The sequence below is a fragment of the Limanda limanda genome, chromosome 13 (assembly GCF_963576545.1).
Source record: "Limanda limanda chromosome 13, fLimLim1.1, whole genome shotgun sequence".
Classification (NCBI taxonomy): Eukaryota; Metazoa; Chordata; class Actinopteri; order Pleuronectiformes; family Pleuronectidae; genus Limanda; species Limanda limanda.
The window spans coordinates 10,969,129-10,989,715 of record NC_083648.1 but is presented as its reverse complement, the minus strand read 5'-3'; the positions used below and the strand labels follow the sequence as shown (position 1 = coordinate 10,989,715).

General features: G+C 42.3%; 1 protein-coding gene across 1 annotated transcript in view; it reads right to left on the bottom strand.

Annotated features, from left to right (window-relative positions):
* cacna1eb (calcium channel, voltage-dependent, R type, alpha 1E subunit b) overlaps window positions 1-20,587 on the bottom strand; it is a 49,901-nt gene that overhangs the window by 14,708 nt on the left and 14,606 nt on the right. The window contains exons 5-19 of the mRNA XM_061083995.1: window positions 15,882-15,985; window positions 15,413-15,571; window positions 14,226-14,416; window positions 14,049-14,152; window positions 8,058-8,173; window positions 6,395-6,448; window positions 5,339-5,419; window positions 4,956-5,165; window positions 4,715-4,827; window positions 4,358-4,470; window positions 4,139-4,270; window positions 3,729-3,798; window positions 3,193-3,310; window positions 2,725-2,792; window positions 2,198-2,265 (exon numbers count right to left, since the gene is read on the bottom strand). Coding sequence (XP_060939978.1) covers window positions 2,198-2,265; window positions 2,725-2,792; window positions 3,193-3,310; window positions 3,729-3,798; window positions 4,139-4,270; window positions 4,358-4,470; window positions 4,715-4,827; window positions 4,956-5,165; window positions 5,339-5,419; window positions 6,395-6,448; window positions 8,058-8,173; window positions 14,049-14,152; window positions 14,226-14,416; window positions 15,413-15,571; window positions 15,882-15,985 — 1,701 coding nt within the window. The remainder of the gene's footprint in view (window positions 1-2,197; window positions 2,266-2,724; window positions 2,793-3,192; window positions 3,311-3,728; window positions 3,799-4,138; window positions 4,271-4,357; window positions 4,471-4,714; window positions 4,828-4,955; window positions 5,166-5,338; window positions 5,420-6,394; window positions 6,449-8,057; window positions 8,174-14,048; window positions 14,153-14,225; window positions 14,417-15,412; window positions 15,572-15,881; window positions 15,986-20,587) is intronic.

Below are 20,587 nucleotides of genomic sequence, written 5' to 3'. Positions count from 1 at the left end.
AAGGGGAACTTGATTTAATGTCCATCAGTTGTGAGGGATGTTTCGTGTTGATTTTTACGCGGTGTCATTGAACACAACATTTTGGTCAGTGCCACATAACAGGCATAAAACAAGACAACATGATGGGACCATCAAAACACTGTAATGCACATTAACACCAGCATCTTGAAACTGCAACGCATACAAGACGCACATTCAAATATGTAACAGACAAATGATACGTTCAGTGTAAAGATTCTACGCTGTTACGTGTTTCATTTCCTGTGGACCTGCTCTCATTGTAATAATTTAGTTTTGGTTTTATTTTCTGTCTGCAGGCAGCGATTGCTCCCACTTAACAATACATGAAAATCAACTTGCAGAGGCTCAAAACAGCTTGAAACTAATAATTCATGACATGAATCCTCCTTTTGGAAATATTATTTAGAATGTTTTTTCAAACATCCAAGGTTTGAGCTTTTGTTGCCAAAAAATGTTGTTTTTTCTGTCTAGTTTCTGTCATTTTTCAGAATAGTTACAGTTTGAGAGGTTAGACAGCATTGAAAACATGACTTATATTATTATATATTTATATTATTTTATCAATACGGTTGCAGTGACAGTGGAGAAACAAGCAGGAGCTGCTGAAAGACCAGGAGGCAACACTAAGGTCCCCAGTGTGGTATACATTTTAAGAAGGTTAATAAAGATGGACGACATCACTGCACCACAAAAATGATAACAAAACATCTTGATCAACCCCTGGTGGCCGCCTGCAATGTCTTAAACCGTGCCTCCTCCATGCCGGTGGATGGGACATGTGCCAAACTAAAAACTCATTAATGTATGTTCAAGTGTTCATATTCCCAGTTTGTTTGGTTTTATTTAGTTACTTGATGCTATACCACTGGTTAGAAATGTCAAGATTGACTGAAACTGACTCATTATGAAATGCATGAATCAGCGGGACTTTCATACCACGGCTGCACGCCACGCACCGACTCTGCTGCCAAATGACGTCACCAGCCAAGATGGCAGATCCAATATCCAAGATATTTTGGCTTCATTTTTGTGCAGTGGGAGGACTTGTTGCAATTTTGACTTATATTCTACGGTTTTCATCACTGCTACACTTACTGCACTTAATTTGAGTTGATCAGACACCTATGTGATGAATCACAAGCAAGTTTCAAGTTTCTGCAAATTGTTTTTCATACAAATAAAGGGCCTCCAAGAGAGCAGGAACAACACAGTCACTGATATATAAGCAAATACTTTTTGGGGAAATAACTGCTATTAAAGTAAATACACTCTTGCTTTTTACATGCAAAATAATGAGTACACTCCTTTGAAAAGCCAGGTCAGTCACTCCGGGTCAGTAATGCCCCCGATAGTTTCTTTTCCCTCATTACGACAGCTCCGTTGCCACAGCGGTGATATTCTGATCTCACAAGTCGTACTGAGACTGAAAGCTTGACCAAAATCTGACACCCTCCAAAGTGTGCCTCCTCCCTGCAGAGCGACACATTGAGACTCCCCACTGTTCCCGACGTCCTCTGAAAAACTGCCTCCTGCCCTCCTCCTGACTTACTGGATCATCGGACCTGTGGGGAGGCCACCGGGTCACTCGGAGGAGCAGGAAGTTCATTACCAAAAGAGGCTACTCATAACCAATCACAGGCCAAGGCAGAAACAGATGGCGTCTCAGTGAAGCTGCAGAAGCAGTCCGTAAGGGGTCATGCTTTTTTCCATCAGGCACAGTCAATACACATTCATTATCGTGTCATCAATGCCTTACACATGCGTTTCTTTCATTCTTTTTGCATTCACCATGCAGCCCAAGGAACCGAGGAACTCACTGTTTTAAACATTTGCCTGTTGCACGTTTATCAGAGAATCCACAAACGATGGAGTCTATTGGTTAAGCTCTGTTGATTTCAGAAAACGTCCTCCCTCCAATAACTGAAGCAGCATGATGATCAAATTCACCACCAGTTTTCCCACAGCACCTGTATCTTAAGTAAATCCCAGTTTGATTACGCTGCATGTGCAGGTGCTGCATAAAGGAATTGTCCAATTCAAAATTTTCCATTTGCTCAAGAGGAAGGCGGATCTGAGACTTCCACACTGGAACACTGAGATTTACTTAAGGGCTGTGAACCCTCGGGGTGTCTCATGTTCAAATGATGACTCTGTAAACTGTTCATGGATAACTTACTCAGAGATCAGGCCATCCCTGCCTCTGGCATATCTCTGGTTGAAGAACTCCTCTTCCTCCTCTTCGTCCTGAGGAAGACAAAGAGTATATGGTTGTCGAAGGCTTTATGGTTATTCATTTTACACATCATGTTTTTCTTAAGTCGAATAAATGGATGGTTTTGATTTGACTTGAGAAAAACAGTGGGTGTTGAGTTTGAAGGATGTGAGCCTTGGAAGATTCTGTCAAGTTGCATTATGGGACATGTAGGATCAAGGACCATGACAGTGTGACTCATAACAGGGGAAAAAAGTGAAGATATGTCAGCATCTCCTTCAATTCTCATCTGTCTTTTTTTCTATTAGCTCTAAATCTTTGTGTAAGTGCAAATCTAAATAACTGAAGTATGCTAAGGACACACACACAGTGTGTCATATTGAATCTAGACAGAAGCTTAACTTACTTAACTCATAAAATTCTCTGTGTACACAAAATTATTTATTTAATGTTAAAAATAATGTTTGCATTAAAGATCAAACAGTGCAAACCTTGGTGAGTTCCTGTGCGTTTGCCAGATTATCCACAGCGATGGCCAAGAAGACATTCAGCAGTGTGTCTGACAGGAGGGCAGTTAAGAAACACACACAAACAAAGACACACTTGTATAGAGATTTATGGTAAATAAACTTGATTTTCAGATTTAATAGGAAACTAATAAAAGGAAGTATGTAACCATATGTTGCTATTTTATGTTTTGTCCAAAGTAAAACAAATGTAGTTAAAAGCAATACCGCTTTTAAGAAATGTAGCATGAAAAATCAGAATGAGAATAAAGCCCCATTTCATTAGTTTTTGTGGAAGATCCCGTAATATTTGACTCAAGTAACATGTTAATTGCATGAATATTTCAGAAAATGCTTGTTTTACTGTGCAGTTTTTCACATTTATTCCAGTGTTTATACTGTGTAGAGTTTGAGATGCCACATCTGAGCTCTCTGATCACTTAACAAGGATACAGTTTCCAAACAGTGTGAGCACAATGAAGTAGATCGATGACCACATGCCATACTGCACTCCTCCCTGCGAGCGGATCCCATCGTACATCACCTCGTTCCAGTCCTCACCAGTCAGAATCTGTCGGCAAATAGCACATACTATTAAAACATTATACATGTGTAATTACATTGCTCGAATCAGATCCAAGAGAACGTTGGTCTAAAAATACACCAATCAAGGGACATGTCCCTGTCTACGAATCAGCTGAAGATGTGGTATTAAAATGGCAGCGAGATAAGTAATTACTACGTGTGCTGATCAAAACACTTGTTCTCAGTGCAGTTGGTTTTGTAGATCTGATGTGGATTTGTTCACGTTTCACTTGTCTGATATTCATGTGCGCATATGTGCGCATGGATGTGTGGGATGATAGCAGAGGCAGGGGGCGGAGAGCGAGTGAACAGAGTTGTTTAATCTGCGCCTGGGGTGAGAAATATCCCAGGGTGCAATGTGTCATGGAGAGCAGGCAGAATGAGGGGATCTGTGGGAGCCAAACCTGAAACACTGTCATGATGGCAGCTGGAAACGTGTCAAAATTGGTGGGAGTGTAATCTTCAAAGATGAACCTAGAGGGAAGGCAGATAGAGAAGCAGGGTCAGATATGACCAAGGAAGAAAAGGAGGAGGAAGAAGAGGAGGAGGAGGTTGACGAGCTATTTTCATCCGGACATGTCGTTTCCTCTTATTCTTATCAAAGAGGCCATTGAAGAAACTGCTGTACATTTTACAGGGTGTAGATGCCATTTGAAAACGTGTTGTTTTTAAAGTAGATATAATCCACTGTTCTCCTTGAGCCCAGTTCAGCCTTTAAAACAAGGCAAGGCAATTTAGTTTATAAATCATCTTTCATACACAGAGGTAGGTTCAAGGTGTTGTACATAAACATACAAATCCAGGTTTTACTTACCTTCCTCCAAAAAGCTGCATCCCCAACAGAGCAAACACCACGATGAAGAGGAAGAGGAGGAACAGCAGACTGATGATGGACTTCATGGAGCTCATGAGGGAAACAACCAGGTTCCTGAGCGAAGCCCAGTACCTGACAGAGAGAAATCACACATATCCTTCTTTCAAATATACAGTTCTGCGAGGTGGTTTTGTTGAAATGTCTCGTTGTCCCACTCACTTGGTGATCTTAAAAATTCTCAGGAGTCTCAGTGCCCTCAGTACGCTGATACCAAACGACATGCCGGGCCGGAAGAAGCCCCAAACCACCTCGAAGATGCTGCCGACAATAACCTGCAGGAGACGTCAGACACATAAATAACCTGAAAACCGTTTATTTATCTTGAGTAGATGATGGTAGCTGTGGGCCTTTTTGTGTCCAATCATCACTTCCATATTTGTGCGTCTGGAGGCCTATCATATATGTCTATCAAATAAGTATTTTAGGATATTTAAATGTAGGGTGGATATTTTAAAATAAGGGTTAGGGTTAGGGCTAGAGTCATATGGTATCAGAATAAATGATGAAGAATCTCACCCCACAGTCGAAGCAGTTGAAAGATGAGTGGAAGTAGAGCCGGAAACCCAGACCATACATTTTCAGAAACATCTCAGCCAAAAACAGCCCCAGGAAAACAAACTCTGCATAGTCTGGTGACGATTAAACAAAAAAAGAAATTAAGTCCAAGGAGAAAGAGGCAGCTATGCATTCATCAGACACGACCTGAGTTTTTAAACTGTAGTTGACAAACAAACAGACAAACAAACATGAGACCCACAGAGGAAGATGGTCAGCCAGTCGGGCTGGTCGTGGTGGACGATGGCCACACAGATGGTGTTCAGAAACACCAGGCTGAGCACCATCAGGTAGAACGTGTCCGTCTTCACCATGCGGCGGATGGAGATGCGTAACATGCGCTCTTTACGCCGCAGGTAGGCAGCTGGGCCACGCCGGCCACTGCGGAAGTTCATCCTCGATCGGGACATGTCTGAGAAGAGAGGACAGAGAGAGACGAGGAGTTCGAGGAGGTTTAGGGAAAGAGGCAGAAGAAAAAAGGTGAAATACACAGAATGTAAAGACACTACAGAGCTCAGAGAAAGACCAGGAAGTAGAGACAGAGGCCTGCTGTAAACTTTAAAGACTGAAATGTTGTCCACTCACTTGCTGTGGACATGCTCGCTAACTTTTCGTCCCCTGGCGCTCCTCTACGTGCACCGGTCTTCTTACTCGCTCTCTTCAGAACTAAAAAGGATCCAGAAAAACTTAAGATTAGTGAATCACTGAGTAACTGAAAATGAAATCATTAAATGAGTGATACCTGGATGATTACTTAAAATGTCTTACTCCCTATTTTGCATTAAGACAACATATAGTGAGTGGTTTGTGATGCATTGTAATTAAAAGTGCTATTCCTCCTCCTACATGTGTTCATCCATAAGTCAAAGCTAGTGTATAATCAGGGTCATTTATATAAATAGATAAGTCAAATACGATAGTTCTGGTAATATAAAATATGTATTTATGAGATGAGTTATAATTATTGAACTAAATACTATGATGATCTGAATAATGTGGATTTTCAGATTTTCATTTTTAATTCATTTGTAGGAATAGAGTAAGAAACTCTAAAGTTCATCCTCCAGTTATATAATCATCATTACGGGGTATTGAGTGTCCACTGATTTTGACAAAATGTGAATAAGGCAAAGGGGTGTAAATAATTTTTGTGTGTTTGTGTGTGTGTGTTTGTGTGTGAGTGTGTTTGTGTGTAATGTGGTTGTTCATTTGGGGGTCTCATTGTCAAACACAGTAAACTCTCACAGTTTATATAAAGAATATTTATGATTGTATATCGAAGCAGAGAAACATTTTAACACATTTGCATTATGGTAATTTACGTGAAAAGAAAAAGAAGCAAATGTTGATGATTTCTTGTCGTCACTTTAACAATTGTTTAATTCCATTGGTGAAGTAATAACTGTTGCCGTGGTTACCTCCTGTTTAATATACTCTATCGAGCCCAGTGATTTGCTGAAGTGCTCAAAACGTTGACTAGGGCTGTTGTGTAAGTTGAAGTATTGACACCAATCATGTGTGTTATGAGTATTTTCTGTGCCATAACATCTACTAAAGATTTCATACGCAGTTATAAATAGCGGTATTAGGTCCAGGTGTTATCTGTAGGGGTGAGTACAAATCTGAAACGTGTGAACTCACCGTCTAACTTCGATCTCCCTGAACTTTTATTCTCCTCCGCGAGCATCACCTCCTCTGTAATGCAATACAACTCGAGGTTATACACAGACTTGTTTGTTTTCACCAAATCAAACATTCAGACATGGAGATATAGATTTCAGCGTTGGATTATTTAGGACGTCTGCAAACAGTTAGAGGAACTGAGGCCAAACTGATGAAAGCTCAGCTCCGTGAGGCCAGTGTGACCTCCTTCAGAGAGAGAGAGCTCTTCTGCTCTCTTACATACTCCCAACCGCTCCCTCTCGCTGAGTTTTCTCTCTCTCTCCCTTCCCACACTCACCCACATTCATGCACACTAAATATGCACAGCAGCTCTCACACACAAACACACACACACACACACACACACACACACACACACACACACACACACACACACACACACACACACATGCATGTAAACACACAAACACAGAAAAGCGCGTGTGTGGATGTACATGCGCACAAATTTGAGTCAGTGAGTCAGTATCACCTTTTTCTCACCCTCTGCTTGCGTGGGAGACTAGCAATGTAGATTTCTGTGTGTGTGTGTGTGTGTGTGTGTGTGTGTGTGTGTGTGTGTGTGCACGCAACTTCACTCTACTGTAGGTCCAAAAACTCTGCAGCAGTGGGAAAAAAAATTCTAGACCGGCAGGCAAATCACTGTTTATACAGTTTTCACAGATTATAATGTATCTGTATAAATGTACCTCACAAAAAATAAAATTGACATTTCTTGGCTTCGAAGGGTTCAATGACAAAAAAGGTGAGAAATACCCCGGGCAAAAGAAAACAGGGAAAAACAGGTAGAAAGTTTAAAAGTCTGCACCTCTGAAGCTAAATGATTATTTTCATTTGGTTTATGGAAAACTAACCTATTAAAACAGCAGTTTACAGGGCGTCATGTACTTTTTGCTCCATTTTACATACAGTCTCACTCTGAGAGGTTTCAATCTTTTCCTGAAATGTTGACCTATGTGCTTAATATGCTATTCGATGAAAACCTTGTGACTGCTTTGCACAGTTGTTACACAAATTTATGACACTGTAATTTACTATTCATGGGAAATAAACAACATCAAACTCATCCGCAGCTCTTACACTTTAAACTCTACTTTTAGATAATTTCTCCACCATCTAAATGTGTCTGATGGTGTTCACACATCAGGTTTTATCTGTTGTGATCAAAGCCTTTCATGACGAGAGCAGACAAACCATCCGTCCAATCATCAGATACATATACTGCTTATCCTTTAAGGGTTGTGGGGGGAGCTGGAGCTGACATTGGGCCAGCGCCAACCATTCACACCTAGAGACAATTTAGAGTCTCCAATCAACCTATACAATATCCAGAGAAAAGCCAGAGAGAAGAGAACATCTAAACTCAGCACAGAGAGGCCAAGCTGAGATTCAAACCGGGAACCTTCTTGCTATGAGTGTCAGGATTTCAAATTGAAGTTTCTCTCTGTGTCTGACAGAATTCTTAACAATAAAGATAAAAGTAGTTTTAGCTAGATATTAGGCCTTGATACGAGAGGCATTTCTGATCAGACTATCACTGCCCAGTCACTCACTCATTTACTGACATCACAGCAAAATAACAGATGTTAATCTACAGATGTGGAGTTATTCTGCTGCCCAGTACCTGCCCTGTCTATCCAGGCTCGGTAGCCGTTCAGTTCTCTCTCCGTCTGCTGCTGGCGCCGCAGCTTCATGAAGGCCCGCCGGTTCTCCACCCTCTCCCTCTCCTTGGCAAACTCTCTGCAGACGGGAGCATGAAAACAGCTCTCATAATCCATAATACACACAGAAGCTTCAGTGTCCCACATAGTAGGGCGGATAACAGCAATTTTTCACTGAAATTGTGCAAAATGTGATACAAGCACCAAATTTGGCATGGTGGCTCCCAAGGGTCTACTTAACAAATTTGCCTGACGTGCCATTCAAAAATCCAAGATGGCGGCCATTTTTCAGGATGAACGCCAAATGCGTCTGCCGAAAATGGTTTTGCTCATAGAAATGCATGTACTTGATGGATTTCAATGATCTTGGTGTCGATTTCTATATTTTCTTGCATGCTGATTCTAATTTTTCTACTTTCAAAAAACACAAGTGAATAACTTCACACTTTTTGGCTATTTAGATCAGTCTTTTTCTACATTTTCACCTGCCTGAGGAGCGTTTTGCTATTTTTTACTATGTGTAAGTTTTAAATGTATAGAACAGTATTTATTAGTAGTGCATAGGGTGTAGGGTGTAGTAGTAGAGGTAATGCCTTTGTTTCATCAGTCAGCCACATCCTCCGGATGGACTCCTGGCACTAGTCCTCTCTACTTACCTAACTCTCATCTATGGCTCCAAGATGTTGCTAGTGCACGGTACGGCTCTGTGTTTGAGGGAGTATGCCATGCTCCAGATGCAAAGTGCATGAAGTCACCAAACCAGAACCGTTTGATCCATGATGCCATCTTTCTAAAGGAGTGATTGTTGGCACTACTTGTGACAATTACTGCTTTGAAACTCATGATACAGGTTGGTAAAAGGATAAACCCTTTGCCCTGGTCATCAGAATGGCTTCGAACACCAAATGTGAGACTGCATCATGGCAGACAAACTGGACCAAGTGTTGCCTCTGTCAAACAGAGAAGAGCGAATGCCTAACATCTCCACTTGCAAATCCTGCCAGAAGGGGAGAGGATGGATACAGCCTCTTAGGAAGGAATATTCCTCTATTTCGTGCAGTGAATGCGCTACCGATCAAGATGGACCCACGAAGGCTTGATGACAGCAGTGGGATAGAGGCAACCCTGAGGAAAAATCAAGCACAGTACCATGCTAGCTGCAGGCTTCTGTTCAGCAACACTAAGTTACAAAGGGCAGAAAAGAGAACGTCTCCTGCGACGGATGAGAACAGCAGCAGCGGCAGCAGCAAAATACCACGGAGAATGTCAGACCCCAAACGGATAGAATGTTTCATATGTGAGGAGGAGGGAGATGTGGATGACTTTAGACAAGCTATGACCATGAAACTCAACAAGAGAGTCAACAAGTGTGCAAAGACTCTCAATGATGGAAAGCTGGTTGCCAAACTAAGTGCTGGAGATGTGGTGGCGCAGGAACTGAAGTACCACAGTGCATGCTTGGCTGGTCTCTACAACCGAGAACGAGCTCACCTGCGTACTGACGAGCTGAGGGAAGCAGAAAACTCTGAGGCAGGAAAGAGGGAAGCATATCCAATTGCCTTCTCTGAACTGGTAACATACATCATTGAGAAAAAATCTGCAAGTGAAAGTTCAGCTCCATCAGTCTACCGACTTGCCGACCTATGTATGCTCTACAGGCAGAGGCTGGAGCAGCTTGGCATCAACAGTCCTGATGTTCATGCTACCCGACTGAAGGACCAGCTGCTTCAACACATCCCTGATCTACAAGCTGAACATCATGGACGTGATGTCCTACTGGCCTTTAAGAAGGATGTAGGGTCAATTCTTGCACAAGCAAGCAAATATGGAGAAGCCATTCATCTTGCAAAGGCTGCTGGGATGATAAGACGTGAAATGCTTCAACACAAATCACAGTGGAATGGCACATTCCATGATGGGTGCCTAGAAGATGCTGTACCATCATCACTGCTTCAGTTTGTTTGCATGATTGAGCATGGAGCAGACATCAAGTCACAAATCCAACATGGAGCCTCAAAGTCTGACCTTGCTATGGCTCAGCTCTTACAGTACAACTGTTTTGCCAAATACAAGGCCGGATCTCATGTCCACAGACATTCCAAGGACCGGGAGACCCCATTTGTTGTGTACATGGGCATGTCTGTGTTTGCAAAAACAAGGAAGAGGCAGCTTATAGACATGCTCCATGACAATGGACTCAGCATCACCTATGATAGAGTCTTAGAAATCTCAGCCCAGCTTGGAGAAGCTGTTGTAGCTCAGTATGTGGATGATGGAGTTGTCTGTCCACCAGTGTTGAGGAAGCAGGTGTTCACAACGTCTGCGGTGGACAACATCGACCACAACCAAACAGCGACTACAGCTCAAACTTCGTTCCATGGTACCAGCATGTCTCTGTTCCAACACCCAAGCCCTGAACATCCTGGTGAGGAACGACAGCCAGTGAAGCTCAGTGGAGATAACAGGGTGAAGAAAATTCCTGAGCTTCCTGAATCATTCACCAATGTTAAACCAGCATACCTTACTAAGAACCCAAAACCTCCAGCTGTGCCAAGCCAATTATACCAAACACTACACTCAATCCAGCCACACCTGAAGGCAGAGTACAGGTGGCTAGAAGAGGTGTCTGTCACTGAGAGTGTGGGTGATACTCTCAGTATCACATGGGCAGCCCACCATGCATCACAGAAGAGGAGTCAGCCTTTTGAAGTGAGCATGACATCACTGTTGCCTTTGTTATGAGACCAGGCTCATTCGGTTGCAACAATCAAACATGCCATGGGGAAGATTCGAGATACAGTGGCTTTCCTTAACCCAGGGCAGACCCCGGTCATAGCTGCTGACCAACCACTGTTTGCACTAGCAAAAAAAATTCAGTGGCAGTGGCCTGAATATGGAGAGGACAAATTTGTTATCATGTTTGGGGGACTTCACATAGAGAAGGCTGCTCTTGGTTCCCTTGGAAAACTACTGGAACAGAGTGGCTGGACCAGTGCTATTGCTGAAGCAGGGGTGGCCTCATCTGGGACAGCTGAGTCATTCCTGACTGTGTCAAGTATCACCAGGACAAGATTGGCCCACCAGATCACAGCATGCAGCCTGTTTAAACTGAAGAAAGAAGCCTACCAAGACTACTGCTCTGAGGAGACTGGCAGACCAACACTCACCTTTGAAGACTGGTGTGATCAGCGGAGACCTCAGAGTCCACAATTCCAGTTCTGGGATCTGGTTTTGGACATGGAACTGGTCGTGCTCCTGTTGATACGCTCCTTCAGGGAAGGAAACTTCGACCTGTACCGTGAAGCACTCTCAGAACTGATCCCCTACTTCTTCGCGAATAACAATGTAAATTATGCTCGTTGGCTTCCAGTTAATTTCAGAGACATGATGTCTCTTGAGAAGCAGCATCAAGACGTAGCCAGAGAGTTTCACAAAGGAAAATTTTTTGTCCACAAGTCCAGAAGAGACTTCTCTGCCATGGCCATTGACCAAGCCCATGAACAGAACAACGCCGCCATCAAGGGTGAAGGAGGAGCCATTGGACAAACAGAGGACCCAGGGGCACTTCGGAGATGGATGGTGGCTGGACCTGAAGTGAGTCATCTAGTATGTGCATATGAGGCTATTTCTGGTGTGAAAGACGCAACCTTCAGCACCAAACACCATGAACAGACCTTAAGTGCCCAGACATCTTTCATTGAGAAGGTGGAGGCACTGTTCAGAGTGATAAAAGAGATGGGCAACCCTTTCCAAGAAGAGTCTGCTGATTTGCTGGTGCTGGACACAAAGAACATTGCAGATCCAGCACTAGCTGAACTAGTTGGTAGTCATCACGAGAGAGGCAAGGAGAAGTTCCAGTCATTTATGGAGGCCTTGGAGAATGAAGAAGAATGCACATTCTATCAGCCAATCAAGAAGAACAAGGCTTCTTTCTTCAAGCACGAGCAGGCAGCCAGCAGCTCCAAGGAGAAAGTGCTTAAAGATGACTGTCACTTGTTCTCCCGGCTCTTCATCTCCTGCCAAAACAGACAGTGTGACTTGCAAGAATTCTTCAAGTATGAGAACCAGTCAGCACCTGCATCTCTCAGTGACAATGGCAGGCTTCGTATGTGCCAGAAGTCATAGCTAACTGAAATTCTTCAGGCACTGGTGATGTTGCCTGACAGCGAACCAGAGGGAGACACCATCATCATTGATGGATCAGCGCTCATCAATTCCCTGCCTCCACGCAGCCCAAAGACTTTCGATGACTATGCAAAAGAAGACATCCTTCCAAGAGTGGAATCCTTTGGCACCAAATTCAAGCGAGTCGATGTCATCTTTGATGTGTACAAGAAGTCTAGTCTGAAATCTAAAACCAGGTCAAAAAGAGGTCAGGGGATCAGAAGAAGAGTGACTGGTACCAGCAGGACCCCAACAAACTGGAGAAGCTTTCTGCGGGATGACAACAACAAAACTGAGCTCTTCCACTTTCTCGCAGAGAAAATATGTCAGGCTGGAACCACAAGTATGGTCATCGTGAAAAAGGAGAAGATGTCATCAGCAACAAAAACAGATCCCTCGATGCTTTGGCCCCATGCTGTCATGAAGAAGCTGATACCCGTATATTTGTACATAGAAGAGATGCAACTGCAGAGGGTAGCAAGTCACTTGTCATCAAAGCCAATGACACTGACGTGCTCATCATAGCAGTGTCTAAGCTGCCATCCCTGCAGAGGCTTGGTCTTCAAAAAATGTGGATTGCCTTTGGGCAGGGAGCCAATGCTCGATGGATACCAGTCCATGAGGTAGTTTCTGCAATAGGACCTGAGAAAGCCAGTGGGATCCTGTATTTCCATGCATTCACGGGCTGTGACACGGTCTCGTCTTTCCATGGGAAGGGAAAGAAATCTGCATGGCTGACATGGGAAGTCTGTGATGAGGTTTCTGAAACCTTTACAAAACTCAGCAACTGTCCAACAGAGGTTTCTGAAGATGACCTGCAGAAGCTGGAGAACTTTGTTGTCGTCATGTATGACAGATCAAGTTCAGCCACCGGTGTTGACGAGGCAAGGCTGAATCTCTTTGCCCGTAAGGAGAGGTCCTATGATGCGATCCCACCAACCAGTGCAGCCCTCATGGAACACGCAAAACGCGTTGCTTACCAGGCTGGTATCATATGGGGTCAAGCAACAGTTACCAATCCAGAAGTCGTCAGTCCTGCCGACTGGGGATGGAATCGGAAGGGAGACATATGGCAGATCTGTTGGACAACGCTTCCACCTATTGCAGCCAGCTGTCAGGAACTGACCCAGTGTTCCTGCAAGAAAGGCTGCAACCGGAGATGCAAATGCTTTCGTTCAGGGCTCACCTGCACTGCACTCTGCAGCTGTGTATGTCAGCTGTAGTGATACATATACAGCAGTGAAAGTTGTTGCCAGTGTGTGGACCACTGTAATAGTTTGCTTTGGAAGGACGATTTTTACAGTATTAAAGGTTTTTAATTATTATTTTCGATCTTGTTTCCGTCCAGAATAACATGATTCCAAATGCTAAGTACGTTAATGCAAAATGTGTATATTTAATGTTTATATTGTGTAAATAAAGTATTAGGAGTATTATTTGATGTGTTATGTTGTTATTTTATATAAAGTGTTCATTTTCTACCATTTACAGTATTAGAATGCTAGTGAAAGTAGAAAAATTAGAATCAGCATGCAAGAAAACATAGAAATAGACACCAAGATCATTGAAATCCATCAAGTACATGCATTTCTATGAGCAAAACCATTTTCGGCAGACGCATTTGGCGTTCATCTTGAAAAATGGCCGCCATCTTGGATTTTTGAATGGCACGTCAGGTAGATTTGTTAAGTAGACGCTTGGGAACCACCATGCCAAATTTGGTGCTTGTATCACATTTTGCACGAATTTTCTATTATCTGCCCCACTAACAGAGACAGAGTCTCACTCACCCAGACAAGACTCCCAACACCAGGTTCAGCACGAAGAAGGAGCCGATGATGATGAGAGGGATGAAGTACATCCAGTTCCATGTGAGACCCAAGGCATCGTTGGTCTGAAAGCCAAAACATTCATTAATTCACGACAGCGGTCAGCGTTTCGTTTGTCGACCGGATACCTGAGCTCACATTGTAGAGGACGGCCGTCCATCCCTCCATGGTGATACACTGGAAGACGGTGAGCACAGCGAACAGGATGTTGTCGAACTGCGTGATGCCGTCATTGGGCCCGATCCAGGTGTCGTTGCAGTCGTACAGCTCCGGACACTTCCTCACTCCACACGCAAACGCCAACTCCGTCGAGTCAACCGTTTCATTATCTGCAAAAGAGAAGCACGGAGTAACTGTTACACTGGTTTGATTAGTTATATCGTCAAGGTGCTTTCTTTTTTGCAACTAAATGAGTCTCATCATCCATTCTATGTTCTATGAATGTGATAAATAGAGAAATAAAGTTTATCCGTGCCATTTTTTAATCTAAGTTGAAGACGTAAACCAATCGTGGGCCAATATGCAACTTATGAGAAATAATTTATATTCTTATTGGTGAGTGTAGATTTTCTATGAGAACAACGTTTTAATTGTAATAAAAATGTCACGTTTTTTTTATAGGGGATACGCTTTGTTTTGTTTCCTGTTGTGAACTCATTCAGGTCTGATATTTCAATCCATCTCCCAGTTGTGCCGGGCGATGACAGTAACTGCTATGGTGTGGCGGGTGATTACAGAGTAGTTGTGGACTAATTAAGCAGCAGCTAAATCAGCCGACAACTACTCTAATAACACGCCTGAGCTTGTTGCTGCTGCTGCTGCTGCTGCTTCAGTTTCTCAAATACAAGTTTTCACTCCCTCTGTTTCACGAAAGAAAAGCATAAACCTAACATTTGGAGTGGCAAATGGTACATCTTCTAAAAAGCAAAGAATGAGTATATTTTTCTATCTGGATCAGTGTTGTGACAAAATCAGGTGCATGTGAGGACAAGACGGGCCCAGGAATGGTGAGGTGGTTAATTAACATGAGGATGGATGGATAGTTAATTAGCATCCCCTTCAGCATAGGCGTTGATGTCCACCCCCCTTTTTTTGAACTAGTTATTAACCAGAACAATGACACGCACTCAGAAATGCAAGGACCGACACAGTGATATTCACAGGCTGTTAGGGAAGGTTTTAAAGATGTATTTTTCTCTTGAGCCAACCGAATTAGTCTAACACTGTCCGTAAAGTATACACAATAAAAAAGCGGTTGATCGTCGACCCTGTTTGCATCTCAACAGAAAGAGTCTGCAGGTTGTGTGAGTGTGTGTGGATCGTACCGAGGATGTAGACCGAGGGCAGGCAGGTTTGGTGGAGCTTCCCGCTGTAGAACTCCAGGCCGATGATGGCAAACATGAGGATGGCGAAGAACAACAAGAGGCCGATCTGGAGCAGCGGGATCATGGCCTTCATGATGGACTTCAGCACAATCTGCAGGCCTGAGGGTTTTTTCACAGAGAGACGGACGTTCCATCACAGACTTTTTAACACAAGCATAAAGCATAACAGTCAAACTCCACTCAAATAGAACCTAAAAATATGTGGCACTAAAGGACAAGTAGAGACCATCATCATGTACAGTCAGTCTTGTTCATCATCAAGTGTTGCTCTATTTAAACATGACTGACTCATCTGAAATAACAGCATTAGTGACGGGTAAACATCCAAGCATCAGGAGAAGCATGTGCATTAATATATCAGTTTGTTTGACCTTGACAGTGCAGTATATAAGAGAAGGAGCCGACTCACTGGGGATCCCGGAGACGAGCTTGAGAGGCCTCAGCACTCGCACGGCCCTCAGGGTTCGGAGGTCAACTGGGATGTTCATGTGAGCACCGGCAGTGGCCAAGATCCTGGAGGAGAACAAACACAAACAGAATATATATAGAAAAAATTATTAAAAGTATAATTTAACAAGATGCCCCTCATTCCTCCTTTAGGTGTGGGTGACCGGGATTCTCGTAAAACGGCGACTTAATTCTCTGATTTGATTTGTGGCCTGAATACTACAGCGCTGTCATCAGTTTATTATTGGTTTGTTAGGGGAAACAGATTACTTTACTTATTATGGCCTGAAAAGAAGATAAAGTAAGAGGGTTCAGATATAGAAATCACAACAGGGACATATAAAAGCCTCTCTATCCTTTCTGCAGGTTCATGTTTTTGTCCACATTGTGTTTCATATTTAATTACAAAAATATTTTAAACGCAACAGATGGAAGTAACTCGAGGTCATTTTTTGGAGAAGTTTTTCATTTGTAAGGAAAGAGGCAGAATTATAAAGTGTTAATGGTTGATCGTGCCGCTAGTGAGTAATGCAACATATTTATTCAATGCAGCAGACGTGTGCGGTGAAACACAAAGAATGCACAACACACCATTCACCTGGCAGGCATCTCTACTCACATCTGCCCACGCACACGTTCACGTTCCCCCCCACCTACACACAAACACTGGGAAGCAGCATCATGGGCAACCAACAGACCAGCGTTCACCAGAAACATCATGTTTGAATGTTTTTCTTGCCGCAGTGGCTCAATCAGGGTTTGTGTTGTTTTCATCGGAGATAAGATAATGTTGATAATTTTCAAATGACATGACGGGAAACATTTTAAGCCGGGACAATTTGGTGGCCCTGAACACGAATGCTTGCATTGACAAGAGCATAAATATCCACTGCTAATTTGCTGTGTAATATTTTCACTGAGCTGTGGAAATTATCCTAGAAATCATGATTATTGTTCCACGTTTGTCCATCTCTCTCTCTGACACACACACACACACACACAGATACAAATATACAAACCCACAAAATCGTTGGAAGGTGTTGGGAAGTGTGGGGGAGGGTATAAGTGTGCTTGTGTGTGTGTGTGTGTGTGTGAGCAGGGGGTAGAAAGCACATGGCAGCAACTCAAGTGTAAGCCCACGCAGAATCTCTCCTGAAAGCAGTGGGAGGGAGCGAGGCCGAGCGAGTGAGTGAGTGAGTGAATGAGCGAGGCCGTGTTCACGCTGATGCGGAGGAAACCTGAAAACGCTGTTCAAAGCGGTGAGAGCTCATTGTCCAGAAGCTGTTCTAAAAGTTGACCATCAAAACTGAACGCTCAGGATGACAGAGTGAGCATCTTTCCAGCGCCGTTACAGTGGAGCATCGACTGTAAACAAAGACACACTTCCACTTCCTCCCAATGAACAAATGAAACCAACATATCCTGGATACAGATGCTGTCATCCTGTGCTGGTGATGTCATCTGAAGCCAGAGTCTGATCAGTAGTGATTGGAGTCCGTGGAGCCGCAGTATCAAGATCCTGAATACCTTCAACCAATTGCCAATCAGTCTTTTTGGAATATTTTGGAATTAAACGTTTATCACTGAGATAAGAACTACATAAAATAACAGAAACCATCGCTATAAAATTTGTATTTGGTGTGACTTGTTTTTAATTTGTGCCATGTCCCATCTGCTAACTCGGACAGGGTGGGAGAAAATGACTATCAAGATGTGTTGGCTTCACTTTTAAGGATCTATCATTTCATCCGTCTATATATTGTCTATATAATTGATCCAAAAACTGGATCATGTTACATTAAGTGTTTCATGATTTTTCACTGGATTCATATCAGTGTGGGATTTACACCTCAGTCTGGATTTGTTGCTGTGCTTTGATACTGTGCATGTGTCAGGAGTGTTTGTTTCTACACACAAACAGCAGCACAGCCAGTGGTGGAGGAATATTAAATTAAAGTAAAGTGAATAAATGAAGACGACAAACACTAAAACACAGATTAGATGTTTGTTTTTGTATCTTTTCTCTCTTATTTAGTGGCCCTGCGGAGGATATCGAGTGAGTGAGTGAGTGAGTGAGTGAGTGAGTGAGTGAGTGAGACGCACAGATTGAGTTCCTGAAAACAGCCTTCAAACCACACAGGGAACAAAGCGGACAACAGCAAAGCTCCTTCAAGGCTGCGCTTTGAGCACAATTCAGCAGAGGCTCCCTCAAAATTAAAGCAAACATTGTGTCTGACTGTGGTCGCCCATGAATCATCACACATTGAAACACAATGAGGTAATTTTCCTTTTTTAATTTAGAAAATTGTTTTCTGCAGATTTTAATTTATATTTTACAGTTCACATGCTGTTCACTAATTTGCACCTATCGTCATTAATGTTCTCCAGAACCAGGGCAGTAAAAAGGCAAAACCACATAATGAAAAACACCTAAATGAATCATCTCATTTAATGAATTTATTACAAAAAAAAACGACTGCTGTTTGAGCATACGGCCTTTGTCTGAAGACAGCAGTGAGATGTTTTTTGTCAAAGACATGGTTCAGTAATTAATAATATTTGCATTTGTACAACCGAGAGAAGCATAACCACTGGTCCTGATGATCCAACAGCCCAAAACTGTACGGTCAAATTAGGAATTAGCAAACATTACAAGAAAGGTTTAAAGTTGAATAATGAGACATAAAATACACATGGAGTTCCACAGGGTTCAATACTTGGTCCTGTTTTATTTAAACCTGCAGTGCAGAACTTTGTAAACCGATAGGACATGAGTTTGATTGGATAGGAAATGTGTTCTAGAAACTAACTCACACAAAGGCAATTCTGATTGTCCCGATGTCTATTGCTGACAGGTTAAAAAATATAGGTTATGAAATGAACTGTGTCCAGACCCAGTAGAAACTTGAGCTGCAGCCACCAGCCACAGACAATGGACAGAGCCTAACACAGTAATTTACTTGCATAGTCTTTCAGTGTGTTAAAAGAATATGACGAAGAATATTTATCACTAGATGAACAATTAGCCCCAAAACCTATTGACCTATAAACATAAGACCTCTTTGTTCCAGTACTGACCAGAAACAAGTCTCTTCAAGTTATTACTGTATGCAAAACACATGTGAGACAGTATCAAGGTGAACCCCTACACTGGCCCTCTTTAGAACAAAAGCAGATTAAAAGTCCAATAAGTTATTTTGTTTTGATGTCTCCATTTTAAATCTAGATTACGGTTCTCATTTAGTTTTATTCAGTCTTTTGAGTTTTATTTTCGCTTGCTTTTAAAGTGGAAATCATTCCTTATATCTAGAGTTGTGACTGAGAGTCCATTTTATATAAAGAACTCATAAGTACAGACAGAAAAATGTCATATCGTACAAATACTGTCATCAGAGATAATTAAACTTATGGAATAGCTGCACACGCATCACTCTTCCTACTCAGCTCTGTAACAATCCAGCCACGAGTTTGAGGCTAATCTCTTCCTCGTTGGCTTTTTAAGCGAAGCTCTGTTCTTCAGTATTGTACCAAACTGGCTCTGGAGAACATGAATTCATTACATGCACAGAATGCAGCCTCTCCCACACACCTCCACCTACACTGAGAACACGGCCCAAAACTACAGTAATCAGCCGCATCACATTGCTCACATTTCAGCACAGCTCTGGATATGGTAATAAGCAACTGAATCAACATAATGCATAAACAAATTAATGTCTGAATTGAATAGGGAAAAACATAAATGATGTGTCGAATGCTAACATCAATAGCTGGGACTAAATGGAAAAGGCGTTTACTCATTATTAGTCATAGCATAAATCGCTGGGTGTATGTTTTTCATAAAGAAAACCCACCTGGGACCGAGGGCTATTGTTTATTCAAATTAATTATACAAGCTGACACAACTGCTGCATTCCTTAAAAACACCAGGATTAATAAACATGATGTTGACGAGACACTGGGAGTTTAAGGGTTGTTTCCTCATTAGGTTTTGGTAGTTGAAATCCTTTTTTTTTTATTTGACTCAAGGTTTTGGGTTTTACAGATGGGCTGTCGTAGATGAGACTAAAACATCCGCAGAAGTCAAGAACTTACACTCTTGAACATAAAGTTGGATTAAACTTGCAAATGCCCAAGGCCCCCAAACTTCCAGGATCAAATTGCTGCAGCGTATAGTTTGTAAAGTTTCTAATTTTTTATGCATTAAACTTAAGAAATGTTAGCTGAACTCTTCAGCTGTGTGTAAATCACTTGATAGGAAACATCATTTAAAAGCAATCGGCCTCCATAGCTTCCGGAAATGAAAATTATATGGTACAATACATTAACTTAAATGCTAATGCTTGTTTTGTTGTGGCACATTAGGAGACATTTGTATATATATATTTGAACGAGTGGGGATATTAACTGATATTATTTTTTGTTATTTTAGTGTAAGTGTAAGTTCAGATGTGTCGACTGCATCTCAAATCTGTTACTCTCCTCTACACACATCTTTCTGTCTGTTAGCAAGGCAGCAGTACACCTGGGCATTGACCTACTGATATGTTAATTTACACTTGGGTGTGAGTGAGTTTGACCCTGTCAGTGAAACTTGATTTTAGACCTCAAATCTCAGCTGTGTGTCAAAATCTTGTGTCAACACCCTAATTATTTTGTTAAAAATTT